Here is an 18,368-nt window from a genome sequence, read left to right on the forward strand (position 1 = left end):
ATGTGCAACCTATTGCACTTCTTTTAAGGTAACTGTTTATTTCAATCAATATTTCATCTTTATTGACCTCCTAATAGTCAAATTTTCTACTTACTCAGGTTCAGGATATCACCACAACAGACGTTTCAAGGCACTGAGATGTTTTCAATACTGACAGCATGTGTCTCAACCAAACCACCACACTAGCATCTCAAGGAAGTACTACGTTCATTAACTGAATTGAAGATTTTATCTGTAGCTGAAAATTAATTAATAAATTTCAGAATTGCTAAAGGTAAAAAGGCAGCTTTAACTGGAGCATAAGACACATGGCCTTTTGACACGAAGGGATGCTCAGAATTTCTAGATGGTAAGTATTTCAGCTGAGTATTTTCACTGAAATGCTAAAAACAGAACAGTTCAGACAGATAATTTACATTAGGTCTATTTTAGACTTCAGATTTAAGTCTACTGATACTCATTTGTGCCTCTGTGCAACTTGTCACAGGCCATTCTGTATAACAAATGCTGCAAGATTGAAGACAGTCTGTCCTAACAAACAATTTGTTTATTTCAGAAGCATTTTGGCTTACTTCCTCTTCATGACAAACAGAGGACAGACAACATAAAGAGACTGGGATTTTTTTAAAGAAAGCATTTTCAACAAGATGTTGATATTTATACTTTAACCACATGACAACGTTTAGATTAACTGGCAACAGGTAAGTGCAGGCCTTTGGTCCAACAGTTACTGCAGGAACATTCTAGGCTGCATATCATAAATCTGCCCCTCTGCTGAGAAAGGAATGCTTCTTGTATCATCAGTAGGTCTAAGGAAGAATCCCCCTTCCTCAGCAACAAGAAAAGTTTGCCAAGCACTGAAACACCATGATGATATGGGACATAAGCATGCCTAAGATCATATTTAGCAGTGCTGAGTGACAATCAAGACAGATCAGCAAACTAACTCTGAAAAGCCATAACAGTAATTTTATTTTCACCAGTGGAATACTCCGCTATCCCCACACTTCGATTTGCAAGATGCAGAGACACATCTTGCACTTCTCTGTGAGCCCAGTAGGGAGGAATCAGGTCTGGCCAGTTTGAAGAACACAAAACCAAACGACCAAAAGATACCATGTCCTCCATCTGGGCTACAGTCCCTGTTTTCAGATTTCCATTTCAGCTCTATGGAAAGGAAGATTTGTTTGCTTCTCAATAAGGAGTTTTTGGGCTATTACCAGTGTGGGCCATATGACATACATGCTATATGCTTGAGAAGTGACTATTGCATTTTCCAGACAGACCGCAACACAGTCTGCTTTTCTAACAACCACCCTCACGTGCAATCCAGTGGCTTTTTCACACTACACAAATTTCATAATCTTCCCTGCACAGTGTCTGTTCCTCAACTGTTCAACCCATACAGGTTTGAATCATGGATAACTTCCTACTTCAACATGAAATTGTTTGTCAGTGACCAACAACCACAGAGATCAATGCCTGCTTTCCTCTCAAGCCCTTCCTTTAGAGGGTGGATCTCCTCTCCCCTCCTATAAGCGTAAAAGCAAGACTGAAGGAGCAGCTAATTAATAAGACATGCATACATATGAGAAGCTATTCTGGTTCTTCCATATTGAAAGACAATCACATACATACACGCGCACAAAACATCTCATGACCCCAGTGTTATATTTCGCACGACCACTGGGCCACCACAGGAAGAATTATTCACTTCAGCTTCTGCATCTGATATAACATAGAGCACTGCACCCGCAAAACAGCCTGAAGTCTAGGATTACACGAGTTATGTAGAGAACTATGGGCCGTGACCAATGATCAGAGTACCCTCCTCTGTGGAAAAGCAGCAGCAAAACAATGGTTAAGAAATAAAGTGCAAAGTTGTTATGGTAGGGGACAGGAGCAGGAGGGTGCAAACAACATAAATCAGTTACAACACATAAGTCAGTAGAGGGTCATCCACGCTAGAGCAGTGAAAAGTTTACCTGGAACAGAATGAAAAAGCGAAGTATTTAATGGAATAGCAGAGGAAGAGAAATGTGAGTTGTCTGGCAAACTGAGGAGTCCTATCAGCAGCTGCCTTGCGGAGCTAAGCATCAGAGTGACAGCAGCTTCACATTCTTGTGATTTACTTTGGTGTGGCACAAAAATAAACACATCAGTCGAGGTTTCTAGAGCACGGATGTTCTCTTTGTGCAGAACAATCAAACTGAAGAAGTGATTGATTTTCTGATGTACATGAGACCTGAGTTTATGGTGCTTTTTATTGGCTGCTCTTAGAATAGATTTCCAATCGTTTTTAGGATACAATTCCAGCTTAGCAAACCTCTTGATCCTTCCGTTTAGACACATTCCGCCCCCGCCCTTTTCAATTCACGTTTCCTTTAAGGAGCTGAAGGCTTTCTGTTACTGCACTTCAGCGGGTTGGTTTTTTCCCTCCTCCATTTCCTCATTTTGACTTCTGACCGAGACGCAACACCGTTAACACCCAGTTCAGGCTGGCCACCTCGCCATGATCGACTACATTTCCAACTACAACTCCCACAAACACTTCTCGTCTCTTCGGTTTCTTTTTTAAATATATTCGAAGGCGAAATTAAACCAACGGCAGTGTGTTTAGAGGAAAAGTGATAAGCAGTTTTTCAAAACAACCAGCAAAAAAACTACGGACTACCCGTTCTCCAGCGAACACCTGAGAGGTAAGCAAGCGAACTTCTCCACGGAGTCACGAGGGGGTGACAGCGGGACACCGGGCCGCCGCCGCCGCCGCCCCCCCCCCCCGCGCCTCAGGGCAGGATCCCGCCTCGCAGCACCCACGGCATCGGCCGCGGCTCACCCGCCCCTCCACCCCGAGGAACCGGACTCCCCCCCTCGCCACCCCGAGGGACGGGACACTCCCCCCCGCCACTCCGAAGAACGGGATCTCCTCCCCCCAGGGGACGGGAGCCCCCCTCGCCGTCCCGAGGGACGGGACACACCCTCCCCCCCAGTGGACGGGAGGACCCTCAGCCCGGACAGGCCCCACTCCTCTCCCCTCCCCTTACTTCTTGGTGTCGCTGCTGAAGAGCCCGAAGGCCGCGGGAGTCACCGGGGTCATGCTGGACGCCGGCTCCTGCGCCACCTCGGGCGCCGCCTCTCCGCCCTGCTCGCCGTAGCCGAGCCCGTTCCCGGACATGCCGCCGCTCCCCGACCGCTCCCACAAACTTACCGGCGCTGCACTGCGCCCCGCACCCTTGCCCAGCCCAGCCCTCTTCCGGAAGCGGCAGGCACGCGCCACCACGGCGGGGCGGCCAGGTCACGTGGGCGGGAGGCGGGACCAACGCGCCCGGGCGGAACTCGCCCCGTCCCGACGTCCAGCCGTTGCTACAGCAACGCGGCCGGGCCGCCTACCCTGCCCACGACTCCCGGCAGGGCCCGGGCCCCGGTGCCGCGGTGCGGCGGGCTCGTCCGCCCGGCCGCGGGTCGAGGGCCGACCGCGAGACTCCCGCCGCTTCCAGCCTCGCCTCGCCTCCCACCCGGGAGGAGCTGCGGCTCCCTGCCTTGGCAGCAGCTCCGCGGCCGGGTTTGCCCTCGGGCAGAGGTGCGGGGTGCTGCCCGAGGAGCAGGCTTTGCTTCCCAGCCCTCGCTGCGCCTCGGGCACAGCCGTTTAAAATATAAAGTATGGCCTATAGCAGCAGGCCGTTTGTCGCTGCCCGTAATCCGTGTTACAAATTTACTTGTTTCCCAGTAAATGTCAGCACCTCATGCTGACTATCACACTCACTATCCACCATTGCTATCACAGGAGTAGTGGGGTAGCCTAGACTAACGGCAACAGTTTACACGTGGGAGGCCACAAAATATAAAAGGATAATCAGAAGCTGTCCGACTAAAGTTTCTCCTACTTTCTACAATCTTATTTTACTCTGTGTATCTTATCGTCCCCGTCCCCCATCCCCCCCCCCCCGCCCGCAGCCCATGAGAAATATTCTTGTGTTCATTAAAATGCCACTCTATCTATCTCCTGACATATTAGTGGAGTCCAACCTTTTCATCCTGAGAACTGAACTAATTTCCAAAAGGTTACAGTTCACAATCAATACTTTTTATCTTGCAGAGGAAAAAAAAACGCGGGTGGGGAGAATGGATAGTCATAATATTTTTCTGAAGCAGCTCTTTTACTTGCTTGTCTTTGAGCAACTTGTACATTTCTGATTGAAACTGAGTCATTACCAAGCAAATAAACTTAACAAAAGGAGCTACCAATAGAGGATTTATTAAGAGTGCAGGGCTGCTATAAGGGCAGTTCTCGATAGTTGCCTTCTATGGATGCTAACATTTCAATTTTGTTTCATGATCTCTCACAACTTTTTCCTTTGTAGCACTGCCTCTTGAAAGTCATGGCTTAGAGCGCAAAAGTCCCAGTGTGAATATTCTTAACCATCGCTATTTTACCTGTCGGTTCTTTAGACTTCCATTTTTGTCCTGCCCTTTGCATTGGTTACAGCAACACCCACCATAGTTTTCTTTCCCTGTAATGGGAAATATCTCATTATAAATACTATAATTTATAGTATTAAGTCACATATAGTATTAAGTCAACAGTAACTGTTGATACTCTTCCAATAATGTGACTTGAGGCAGACACATCTCAATCATACCAAGTTGGACAGCATCCTACACCCTGTGTTTTTAAAGGCTCAAAATCCAGAGTAGACTGCTGTACAACTGCATCCAAACCAAATGGGCACTTTACTTCTCTCCTAAAAGTTTAAGGTGTTGCTTTGATCTGCAGAGAGATCTGAGAACACATATCAGCAAACCTTAGAAATTGCCTCATTCTGCTTTTCAAACCATGCATTAATTTAAAAATATAACAGTGAGAGCACTTGAACTTTGGTCCCAAGCGTGGTTATGCTTACACGAGACAGGGCCCCTGGCTTACATGTTTTATTTTTGTATAAGGCACATATAGTATAGGAAGAGGTAACCTATACTAGGCCAAGTCCGTAATTTGTCAGGTAGATCTATTCTAGTTTATTTTAAGAGTGCCTGCCTCTTTTTCTGAAGCAGGAGGTTTAAACCGCTTGCTTTTTTGTATAAATCTGTAAAATAGGTATTTATTGTTAGCAGTAAGAAACATCTTAAGTACAACAAAGTAATTCTTTTATTATTACAATATCACTTTAAAAGTAATCTTAGAGGAAGGACTGAACAGAAAAAGAGAACATTAGACTTGTAGAATATTCCAGAGAAATCTGCGTGAGTACAAACATGGGGAAAAGCAGACAAACGGGTTATTGAGGTGGATGATGATGGGACTGTGATATGAGAAGAGGAAGGGAGAATAGTGAAGCAGAGCTTGGAACGGCCTTGAAACCGAGAACAGAAAGCAACTCTAATTAGAAGGTTTATTAAGTATGTATAAACAGTCCCATCAGGAAGGCTAGCTACAAGCTATGGTTATCAGTTCTTGCTATGTAGTCTAGCCTGAAAAATACCACAACTGTTCAATGATTAGCCTTTTCCTGGCTATATTAACTCTTCAAAATCACCATGCAGGGATAATGTATTTGCACATTGAATTTTTAGAAAATTATGTCAAACTGAATTCTGAAAGACAAAATACTACCAATTCTAAATTCTCCACTTATATTAATTGATTAAAATAGTCTATACTTTAAGTTTTGTGCAGCATAAGAAAAGTAACAGACAAGGCTTAAAACAGGGAACATAGAAGGCTTTTGCTTCTCAGTTTTCCACTCATCATGTTTCTTTCTGAAACCATTTCACCTCTGTGATTTACACCATCTTCACAACTGCTGCTTCTACAGTATCTGGTAAATTTCATAGTTTCTTACTCTTCCATTCATAGATGTAAACAACTATATAATATGTGATGTATGGACACAGCTTTTAAAAACTAATTGCACTGAGCAATAAATTCCAAAGCTCTGTGGAAGGGAAGATGTATGATTTATGTGGATGAATACATACGCATTTTCATAAAAACTTATATATTGTATGTACATATGCATTTAAGGGGAAAAAAAAAGTCATGCTATTCCACAAACTGTAATTTTGTAATTCAAACACACATTACCTTTGCTCAGCTTTTTGAAGCATTTACAGAAGATTTTTGCAATGTTTTTTGCAAAGTTACATGCCTTCTGTGTTCTTTTTTAAGCTGAGCTGGGCTGCCGTATGCTTATTTGTTGCCCTCTTGTGGCTCAGATGATTAATATGCTATTTGTCATGAAAAAGTCAGGAGATGCCTTGGTAAGGAAACTTATTTTTAATGGAATTCAAGCTCTGTATAACAGAAATGTCAAGATATTAAATGTTTTGCTCATATTTTCTGTTTTGCTGAGAGTTTCTGATATACCTAAAACGTGCTGGTATTGCAGATCCTACAAAAAATGTGTAAGGGTTTTGACTTAGAGTTTTTTTTTCCGTCAATGTCTCTGACAAAGGTAAGTAATGATACAATACAAACTTCTGAATATTAACATTTTCCATTCACTAGTGTTTTAGAAATCTGATGCATAATCAATTACTTTAAAATTAAGCACCAAGAACTCATTCCCTAACCTGGAATAATGGGGTTTCAGTCTGAGGCATGAACTTAGCTGCTACTATTCCTGAGTAGTTCAGGAAAACTCTTACACAAATAATAAAACTAATGGGTCTGAAAAAAACTTTGATCTGTCTCTCTCCAGCTGTATCTAGATTTGGGACTGTAGTAAAAGCAAACCAGAGTTCTTTCAAAAGTACCTGTTCTTCATTCCTTCCTAGCAGAACAGGCTACCGTATTATTGACAGAACCTCCTCACATATGCACTGAGGAAACCAGAAGAATCCAAATTCTCTTTTCTTCCTACAGCTTTTCTATAAACTCTAAAATTACAGAACATGTGTCTTCTGGCTTCATCAATTAATATTCCTTTGAATGGTTATGAAGATTTTGGTTAAATGATGAGTAGGAAAAGTAGAAAGCAAAAACATAGAACACAAAAGAGAAAATATTTGAAAAATAAAACAGTTCTTCAATTATATGAGATCTTTGTCATTTCCTCAAGCATAAACATGCAAAATAGGTACTACTAGAATTAGAATTATAACTTTCATGGATATAGAAAAATAGATTTTACTTTTAGACAGAGTCTCTCTTGCAATTAAAAAGATTAAAATTATATGCAAAACTATTACAGAAATACAAAAATCTCCAAATATAAATAAAAATAACATAATAAGTACTCTTATATTCTTGTACTGATATCATACGTGGTGTGTTTAGTGATAATTAAAATACACATAAGATACAAGGTCAATTTGCCTTCAAAACTTTCACTATAGTTGAAAACATTGTTAGTTCTTCATTATTAATCTTCTCAGATATTTAAATATCATACCATCAAATACCATATCAAAGTAGGAAACCTAAATCAACTCACAGCAAATCTCCCATCATACGTAATGCTCACAGAACTCAAGTAGTAAGTTTAAAGTGTTCAAATGTTTACTGCACTGTATCCTAATTAAAAAAAAACTCCAACAGAACAAGAAAATTTCTTGTATCTCAGAAGATTTATCTTAACTAAGAGAAGAAATTCAGGGTGTGGTGCATTCTCCCAAATACCCCAGCTAGCCACAGCTACCCTTCTGATGCAGTCACCTGTTGCAGATTCGCTCTTGACCTATCTTGTTCATGTCAATTCTGGGTTTCCCCCTAGATCTATTGGCATACCAACTATAGGCATGGGTTTGCCAATTTATCTTCTGCTTTTCTTAATCTAGACAAGCACAGGGTCTAGCTACGTTAGAATAAAATATTTAACTGGTTTAAGTATGCAGCTCTAATAACTTTTAAAACCTTGTGCCTGTATAAACAATTTATACTGTGACATATCTGGCTGGTCAACTCCAGGCATCTTCAGGGATTTGCCTTAATTGACAGACTAAACCAGAGGTTTTTCTGCCTTTATTAGTATTTCATAGCTTGCTAGTTAAAGTTTCTAAGCTAGCACATTTATTTAAAGTATTTTTTAAGCTAGTTTACATTAAAAGCTTTAAGAAGAAGGTATGCGTACATGGTTCATGTGTTTATTACAACATCTCTTCTTTATTGTGCTGACTCCTAGTCATTACCTAGAAACCCCACTGAGTTAGGCTGCTTTGAAATACATGCCTTGACACTTGGAAATAGGCCAACTGTCTTACTGGGTCCTTAGTTTTAAAAGAAAAACAAGGTGGCTTACTCAGGACTTCAGCCTTAGATTCTTGCTTACCTGCACATCCTCCATGTTCTACCTTCAAACAGTACAAGAACAGATAATACATGTTTGTGTTTGCGTTTGCTTTCTACTGGTACTGCAAGTTGTTTGGCAGAAATAATGGGACGAATATACATGGAAAGAATGGCAGGATGATTAGAGCTTCTCGGAGTGTGGCTGTATGTCCCAGTCAGCGTACAGAAATTGACATCTGCCCTAAAGAACGTCTGTTCAGTTCTTGAGCTTTGAATTCAGTTTACTGAGAAAATAGCAGTTTCAATACCTACAACAATACAAAGAGAAATTAGGCAATTTTGAGCAACTGGTCTATAAGCAGGGAGCAGGCTACGTGGAAGCACATTATGAATTCCTTGGCATGCGGTCCATTATGCATGGTATAGATTACAGCAGTACAGGAACAGGTTTTATTGATGTTGAATGATCAAAATACTTTCTACTGTAACTGGAGCACAATGTCCTTCAAACATACCACCTTCTTAGTTCTGCAGCATTCAGCATATATCCTGTCCCATGGGTGAGAAAAGAGTATGCAACAATAAAGTCCCTGTCCAAGGAGATTTAACTTTTTTTCTGGCATTTTGGTGCAATTTGAGGACACAAATTAGTCAGACTAATAGAAGCAGACCCATAAGGGAGGTTAGACTAGAAGACCTCTAAAGGTCCCTTCTGACCCTCAACCATTCTATGATTCTATGACTGTAATGTAAAAATAAAATATAAAGTAAAGCCTGGAATTAAATAATAGACAAAAAGAAAATGATGTTTTTAGAAGCAAGAATGAGCAAAATGAAAAACAAAGGCTTAGAAAAACGTGATGGCTGTTTCAGATGTTAGTGGTCACAGAAGATAAAATTCTTCACTGGAATGTAATAGGATTTGGGTGAGAAACATAGGAGAGTGTTTTACTGGAGGAGTAACAAAGTGAGAAAATAAAGGCGCCATGCCAAGAAACGGTTACTCCTAACATTTTCCTAAGAGTGAAACACATTACTTATCCTACAGGATTTTTTTTTTTTTAATGTATGATAATTTATAAATGGTTTCTGGAAAGAAATAATGAACTGGCTGAGAATCAGGTTTGTAAGCAATTGTTACACTCAAGTGCACTTGTATATGAAAGGGGTGAAAAGGCCAATAAACTATTTTCCTGGTAGATCAAGAATGAGGAAGTTGAAAAAATTATCTTAGAAATAATACTGGATACACAGAAGATATGATTTCAGACAAGGAAAAAAAAAGAAAGCAGCCTTTTTTTGTCAGAGACTCCCCTTGCAGTGAGGTCTGTATAGTGACCATTCCTAACCTGGAAGTCCAAAGGCTGTGGAAATGTGTGTTCTTGTTGAGCAATATCACTGGCTCGTCTTGGAATGAGATCAGGGTTTCTCAGCACCCTAGAACTGTGATTCTAAAGCTAGCTCACTTGTTTAGTTAATTAACTCAAAAGGTTTTTTCCTATAATTAACTGTTATCTCCTATTTCTTAAAAAAATGTAGGGAATCCAAAGTAAAGAGATTTTATGTGAAAATTTTCCTTGTAAAATGAATTAATTTTAATAACGTAATTATAAAATTATAATTCGATTTCTAATTGTATTTATCTCAATTACATTTATTAATATTTAAAAGTAATGTGTTTATAGGTATGATTAAGTATAAGTATATTAACTTTAAAACTATGAATTTATAAATTTTTTAAAAAATAATTTTACATGAAAATTTTTGTGAAAATAGCAGACTGTTTCTCTGATATTTGTTCTTTTTACTGATTAGGCACCTTATTCCACTTATTCAGTCCTATTGAATCACTGTAAAATATGTCATTTTTTAGCACTCCTAAGAAGGATCTTCCTTAAAAGTTACATGAAGAAAAGTAAATTTCTCTCATTTATTTTGAAGACTAAAATAAAGGAAATATAGTGAATATTTATAAACTCATTGTTAATGCTATTTTTCATGTGAATTCCCAACCTTTTTTTTTATAAAGTAGGCCGCATTTAAATACAGAACATTTGTAGTTAGCCCTGGTCAGTACATCTCATGATGTACTTAACAAAATTTGAAATGATACAGAGAGATCAAGATAAAGAATGACTTATGTATGAGAAAAAAACCTAAACAGACTTGAATTCTACAGCCCAGAAAAGAGACATTTAATAGAGATCTATCTGTTTTGTGGGAGAGGTCAATAAAGTAGTGAATCTCACAGAGAACATGACTAATTTTCTCATCTGCTAGGAGGCATCGTATGAAAATGGTAGATTGTAGGTCCAAAATAAAGGGTTTTTTTTATTTTCCTACAGCACAACTGAAATGTGGATTTTAAGAGTTGCCATGACATATTGTTGACAGCAAAAGTTTTCATGAGTTGAAAGAACAAGAAGACAAACTCATGGAAGAAAAGGTTATTAAATTCAAAGATAACATCTCTGGCTCAGGAAGTTCCTGAACCACAGTTTTATTATAGAGGAGTAGCATACATCCTCTCCTTGTTCTGCAACTCTTCGATAAGAATCTGGTACTAGTCATATGTAGATATAAATATTCCGGTCTAGATGGACCTTTGCTGGCACAACTGTTCTTATGTGATGTATTTCACTTCACTATTCCTATTGCAGCTATGTAAATGTGTGAATATCTGGCTGCCTTGTAACACGGTTCAGCAGCTGAAAAATGAGAAACTGCAAGTGATAAGCCAAGTTTGCACAAAACACTCAGAAGTTATCTGTGGAGCACCAGCAGCCCATACACTGTGACTAGGAATTTCAATGCACTTTGAAAAATATAATGAGAATAATGAAAGAAATTAGTACATATATTATCTAATGTCACGGTTCAACTTCTGCCAAAGACTTGTAGTCCAGTAAATGGGAATTAAAGCCATGCTACATTTCTGTTTCCTCTTCTAAGAAATAGGAACACACCAGTCTACCCCATCTGTAGCTGAAGAAGGCCACATATGAGGTAAATCCGGCTACATGTCCCATTCTGATCACAAAAGCTGAAACTTTAGTGAGGCTTTCTGTTTTATTTGGGAGAAAACCAGAAACATGTTTTCAGTCTTATTTATCCCCTCGGGTCTTGTTTGCCATTTCTGCCATTGAAGTTGTGAAAGAAAATTTGTGTTGACTCCTTTCAAACCACTGTGATCAGTCTTTAAAAACACTAGAAGTTTATAGGGCTGCTATGACTATCTTTAAAAATTACTTGAGCTGTTATATCTAGGATGACCCCTCTGTTCTGCTCTGAGGGACACCAAGTCCCAGCTTGCTGGTTGTCTATTTCTTCAGTTGTAACGCTTTGGTGCCGCACAGTTATTAGATCCAGTGCTCCACAAAGCATCTCACTCCTTCTAATCACTCCAGTCAAAACAGCCAATATGACTTACACAGAAATTCTTGTAAATTATTGAAAACTATGATCCACATTTTTGTTTCTAGATTCCAAGCTACTTTAGCCAGTCATTTTCCTATGAAAGAAATATGAAATAAGATGATGATGCTGAAGAGGCATATTTGTTCCATAACTGAACTCAAAATAGAAAAGCTTTCTTACAAAACTTCATTGGAAATTAAATAGTATCTTTGGAGATAGGAGTATTACTCAAACATCAGACAGGCAACTAGCAACTAAGAAGAGCAGAGGTTCTAGACATAATGTTCTTCCTTTCAAACCTTGATAAAGTGTTTAAAGATTTGCCAACATATCATGCAAACTTTCTGACACAATTCTTATCAGAAAATTCTGCTGCTATGGCCTTTGATGTCTACACGTCTTCCTTTCAGGGAAAGGTAGTTGTTACTGGTCTGAGTTGCTATCCAATAATCAAGGCTTTTCATGCTTATTTTATTAGAAGAAGAAATTGATGGGATAAGCAAAGTCAAAGTAATGGCCAGCATTGTACAAAAAGAGGAGCTCTATAGGGTCACTCAAAAGGAAAGTCAACTATTCTGAAACTGTAAAACTGAGCTTGCAGCATAGATGAAGCTGGTATACTCAAGATCGTGGGAGTGTGGAAGTGGGATGAGGAATGCAGTTGGGACAACAGGGAATACCACACCTATGCAATGGCCAGGGTGGTCTGCATCTGATTCTCCTCAGCAGAGCTTTGTGTATTGGGCTTTTCTTCTGGGGCAGGAGATAACAACACTGAGCATTGGAAAGCAGTACCCCACCCATGCACATATTCACTTAGATGTGGGTTTGGGGGAACTGGGGAAGATCAAAGGGCCAGATATTTCACCCTTATACCAAACAGCCTTCATTCCGCTTTCAGAGAACCATTTCTTTGATGCAGCTTTGCATACAATGTCCTATTCCCTGAAAACAGAGAGACAAAGACCAAAGAGCAGTTTCCTTCTGCACAGTTTCCAAGCCACTTTTTCAGCAAATCTGGGGCTTTAGAAGTCCTCTTTCTATATTCACTCAGGCTCCCATTCACACTTGCTTCTTCTGATGGCTGGCAGCTTTCTGCCTCCTATCTGCATTTTACCAATCTAGTTGCTTAAGTGCCTGATTTTCAAAAAAGATGAGGACTTACATCTTTTCCAGCAAAGAAGAGACCTGGGCCTGAGAGACCCTGGTCCTCACCGTGCCCTGATTTGTAAATCCATAGATGGAAAAGGACTGTCCATAGATCCCCATTCTCTTTACAGTATAAAGAGTTATATTATTAGTATGAATGAGAGTCGAAGGAGAATAATATATATGCAGTTTTATCGTATCTCAGTTAATGAAAATTAGCCTTGTCTGTGGCAGTTCCAACTTTGGGCACAAGAGGTAGATGTTTTCACATGAAACGGCCATCAAATACTCAACATTACTGAACACTCCCTGTTACACTCCAAGGTGGGATGATCAGGAATTGTTTGTTTCCTCTTCTATGTCTTATGTGGGAAGATACTTATGAAATGTGAGATTAATTGTAAAGATGTAATCTGTAGAACGGGGTAGCCATGAATTGACCTATAATGGACTATCATGGCTTATTTATGGCCCAGAGGATCTTACGACTTCAGAGGGGATGTAGTGTCTTATTAATACTTTGTTCTCTGGACATAATATTATCATATGCATTTACATGCACTTATGAGACCAAGGTATGCATAGTGAAGCTGATTTTGTGAGAGATGGAGAGTACATGTCACTGGCATTCACCTGCCCTTCACTGAATCTATTGATTTTCTACATGGGTTCAGACTGCTTTATGAGTTATTTCTTGCTCTCTGCAAGCTAAGCAATTAATGATTAATACCTAAGAAGAGCTGTACCCTCAGACACTATTAAGTTTTAAACAGTGTTATATTTACATTATTTCATTTATTTTTTTTTTAATAACAAGTAATAGGGAAGAAATACTTGAGTCTATTAAAATATTTGAATTTTTAATATTGTGATAATTTTTCCATTCCTAAATATCCTGGAGAAAAAGTGACACATTACCTGTATTTATTTTCCATAGGGACCCACACACATATTCCCTGGTTAACTGCTACCTAGCAGAAGGATTATCAATTACAAGCTTTTTTAAGGGGTCTATGAAAGATTTTTATAATAATGCAAACATGAGCATTGCTTTACATATGGACCTAATTCAGATGACTATGTTGAAAATATTATGCGTATTTTAATATTCCAATAGTTACCTAAACATTATTTTTGGTTTTTTAAAAGGGAGCAGCATAGGCTTTTCACAGACCTGCGTGTTACAGACTCACAGTATCCAATGTAAAAGCTAATCTTTTTCATTCTAAGTCTCTTTTTGTCATCTCAGATGACCAATACTGGCTTTGTGCATATGTTCATTAGTAGACTCATTAACTTTAATCTAGTTATTAATGTGAGCGAGAATTGCTTGCACTAATTAAAATTTCAGAAGGGGAACTTTATCATATGTTGTGGCTTGGAAAGCTTTTGCAGGAACTGCAGTCTATTACAGACTTCATGTTTTTTGAAATCACCATTTCTACATGTTACCTGAGGTTATATATGTGTTGTCAGTAAAAAAGTTATTGTATGGTAAACAATATTTACTTCAAAGGAGCCTGAAATTTTAAGCAATTACTTGGCATTAATTTTCTGAAATCCTATGGATAAGTTCCTTTGTTCTGTTTCATTTATGTGATGTATCTAACTTTTGTGTGACGGAGCCTTCCAGTATTTGCAGCATCAGCTTATGCAGTTATTTTGTGATAATCTGTGTTCACTTTGCAAATTGACCAATGCAGGTTCCTGTCTCCATTATCCTTACTTTCTTCAGGTGTCTTTGTCCTGAACGGTATCAGTTCAATATAGCTCACAGGTCTGATGCTGTAAGTAAGTAACTCCTGCCACAGCAGATGATCTGTAATTGCAGTCTCACACACTGCAACATATGAAACAAAATAAAATTAGCCTTTTGTTGGCCTTTGTACCATTGACTGGCTTGTCAGCCATTCACTGTATTCCAACAGGTGTTCAGGTTGTTGCAGTTGAAAGTGAGGAAGAATTGATTTGAAGTAGTCTATTTGGCAATAGTCTCAGAAATCTCTGAGATTCTATCCTACTATTTCACATCAGTAAAAGCATGAAGACAGTATGTAATAAAAGTGGAAATTCTGCATGAGGAAGATAGCATTAGTTCAGGTTTTTTTATTTGAAATTTTTCACAACATACATTATAACACTATGTATTTAGATTATGTTAATTTAGTAACCTTCTTCTCACACATATATCATTTTCCATGTAAAAGAATCACATTTTCTCATAAATATTACATCAGTTGTGGAACGATAACTGAAGAAAATCCCAGCTAATGCAGTTTTGTAATTCCAAATTCACTTCTTTCTTATGAAACCCTTAAGATGTACAATCCCAACAGATTCTATTAATGCCATGATAATAATTCAGGGAATTAAGCAAAGGAACAGAATGAGACAGGCTTGCACAGGAAACACTATTACTGATTGCCTTAGGGTATTTCTAGAAACTTCTGTCAGGACAGACTGATTACAGACTTATTAGGTAAAGAGTCCATACTAAGCAAATCCAGTACGTCCAGCAGGAGCTGAATGTGACTTTACATGAACTGCCTTTCTTATCAGCCAAAAATGGCTGTTTCAGGCAGGGAGACCACAAACACACCCTGTCCTGTCACCCAGGCAGGAGGAATCCAGAAGCAGCGAGTTTGCGGTGCTACAGTGATATGTATTTCAGGTTGCAGGCTGCTTCTGTGAGCAGAGATCAGCTACCACAAAACAGTTTTGCAGTGGTTCCTTTTTTTTTTTTTTTTTTTTGTTTTGCATCCTGACTGACCCACTAGACACATTTTTAATAACTAGGCTCAGAGTGCAACTGGCATCATGGTTCTTTGCTACACAGAGCAAGAGCAGCCTAATGGAAGGCTGAGTCATATGCCACGAAACAGTATTACCTAGAACGATGCATAAACTACAGCTTATGAATACATAAACTAGCATATGAACAAATAAGCTTGCCTACGATGTGTCATTAGGTTTTGTGAAGCGAATAGTCACAATATACTTACATGATTAATGACAAATATCATGAGTTGCACCAGGAAACTGAAGCACAATGAAGTTACAATGCCAGGTGAGTTTGGACTTCTGACCTGGACTGGGTTTCCTGTTTGAGTACCCACAAGGTATCAGTCAAGAAGGTAAACGAAGCTTGCAGAACCAGTGGGAAATAATGGGATGATGAATTGTGAACGCTACTTCAAACTCAACATCTGCTACTTTAAAATGAGGTGTGTGATATTTAACGCTATGCACTTTACAGTTTTTAACGTTTTAGAATAACAATGTATGGAAAAAGGCTAAACATAGCAGAGCTGAGTTGAGACACTGGACATTGTTTGAGAAATATTACAGAACAGCGCTAACCTTGAAAAATAATCCCAACTATGTGAATTATTGTGAAATATGAATGTTTTACCAAGTTGCTTTTGAACTATATTATTTATATTTTCAGAAATTTAATCACATTAAGTGAGGTTTAAAATACGATATTAGCAGTGAAAATATAATTTCTTAGTGGAGTACTGCTAACAGTAGCTCTCCAGTGACTATGTAGACAGCTGTGAAAACTTAATAAAAGAGTACTTCCTCATCTATATAGCTATTTTAGCACCATGTAGACTCAGATGTTTAATTAAAATAATAATTTATGTGGCTCCAGTTAGCCTTTTTATCATGAAATGAAGATTCAATATGACCTTCTACCTACTCCTTAGCTTAACTAAGCTGAGCTGTAAATCTTGTTATTGTTTTGGTTTTTGATTTTCATTGTTGGCTCTATTTAAGCTCTTGCCCTTCCTTCCCTCCACAGTAATTATCTTATAGGTATCCCAGTCATTGAACAACAACCTAGTCCTACCAGTATGCCCAGAGTACCATATACATGATGTAGACATTTGTAGAATGGAACCTGTGTTTCCTCATCTGATCCCCTTCATAAACCAAGTTACAGGATACGTGTTGACTTATTTCAAATGAAAAGTATTCTGTACTGTGACTACCATTCAGAACAGTGTATCTTCACTGTATTGACAAATGATCCATTAATTTGACACAGTATCTGACTACTCTCGTTAAAATTCAGTGTATTTGAACCTGAATTGATATAATTCAGCCCTAGCCTCCATTTTTGTATCTTTATTTGCTAGACTTTGCAATCATGTGTTCCCTCTGCATATATCATTAAGCATAGGTTTAGGATTGGAGTTTGTCATAGTTTTTCCAGTTTTCTTAAAGAAGTCTAAGTGGACAGCATGGAATAAGTAACGTTTTATGCCTTATAAATACATCTTGATATATACCTCTTTATATGAATTTGGTACTTTCCTCTGAGATTTTTAAGGGAAGTACTATTAAAGGGATGGTCTACTTCACTGAAAGGCAGAGGGCCTGAAAACCTCCTGATTTGTGCGTATCAGATCCAGCTGGGAAGTGCACAAGGCTTTTTATATAGAACTGGAGAGGATTAATTAAACTGCAGCTTTCCATTGACAAAAGGTGACGGATACTTCGATCTGGGAAAAATACCAGTAGAATAATTTAGGCCGTTTTGCACAGGGAGAATCAAACTGTTGTCAAAATGGCTCTTCTGAAGAGTTTTGGTCAACAGCCTCAGCTACTAATAGTGGTGGTAATTATGTGCAGGGCTAAGTTTCCAGAAATTTATTACAGGTTACTGGGCACCTCTTTTCGATATTAAAATGGTAACTAAATTGAGGTTAGAACTAATGGACCTGCAGTGAAAAGAAACATCTTCTCTCACTTCATAGCATAGATTTAGATTATCCCAGAAACATGATTATGAAACTGTGGAATAAGCTAGCTAAAATATTTTAGCAGCTTTATCTGCTAGAGTAAAAACCACTTGAAGTTTAGGCTATTAATTTTAATACAAGGCTTCCAAACATAGGACTGAAATGAACATTGCTGTCCTTGCTGTCACAAAATGCAAAGTTCAAGGAGCTGGTGGTATTTTGCAAGATTTGTCTGTCTCTTCTGTTCTACCATTTGACTTGCACTAATCTAAAATTTTCAGATGTGTTTCTTGGAGGATGAAGCTTATTGCTGCTCTTCCAGGACCGCCCTTCTGCAATCCACTTCTGCCAAATCATGCGTAAGCATAATTTGGTCCTACTTACAAAAAGGTGAAAGTTGAATTCTATTATCCAAGCTTTTACAACTAATCATACACAGTTCAGTAAGTGGCAGGATCCTAAAAGGACAAATGTGAGGGTATTTTGCTCTTCTTACTTAATTGAATAATTCTATTGTACAGATTCTGCAGTAAATTGTTTCTTTGTTTCTTGTTTTAATTTATCTTAAAATTACCAGAGATATTGTAGTAATTTGCTTCATATAAATGCATGTAATAACAATAACTGATCTCTTTATGAACAAAAAGCTACCTTTGGAAAAATATATTTTTACTTAATAAGGAGAACATTGCTACTTCCACCCTAATTTAGTATCTCCCTACTGTCTTGCAAATCCTGAAAAACAGTAGGCACTGTGTAATTCAGAAATTAAAAATGCATGTATGCTTTCACTAATTAGACTATAGGAACATAATTTTCATATTTGT

At 38.6% G+C, this 18,368-nt stretch overlaps 1 protein-coding gene across 1 annotated transcript in view; it reads right to left on the minus strand.

The window, feature by feature from the left end:
- The window catches only part of AP3B1 (adaptor related protein complex 3 subunit beta 1), a 156,094-nt gene extending 152,830 nt beyond the window's left edge, over positions 1-3,264 (minus strand). Inside the window, exon 1 of the mRNA XM_075078703.1 lies at positions 3,045-3,264. Coding sequence (XP_074934804.1) covers positions 3,045-3,175 — 131 coding nt within the window. The 5' untranslated portion in view covers positions 3,176-3,264. The remainder of the gene's footprint in view (positions 1-3,044) is intronic.
- Positions 3,265-18,368: the final 15,104 nt, after the last annotated feature.

The sequence above is a fragment of the Phalacrocorax aristotelis genome, chromosome Z (genome assembly GCF_949628215.1).
Source record: "Phalacrocorax aristotelis chromosome Z, bGulAri2.1, whole genome shotgun sequence".
NCBI classification, from domain to species: domain Eukaryota; kingdom Metazoa; phylum Chordata; class Aves; order Suliformes; family Phalacrocoracidae; genus Phalacrocorax; species Phalacrocorax aristotelis.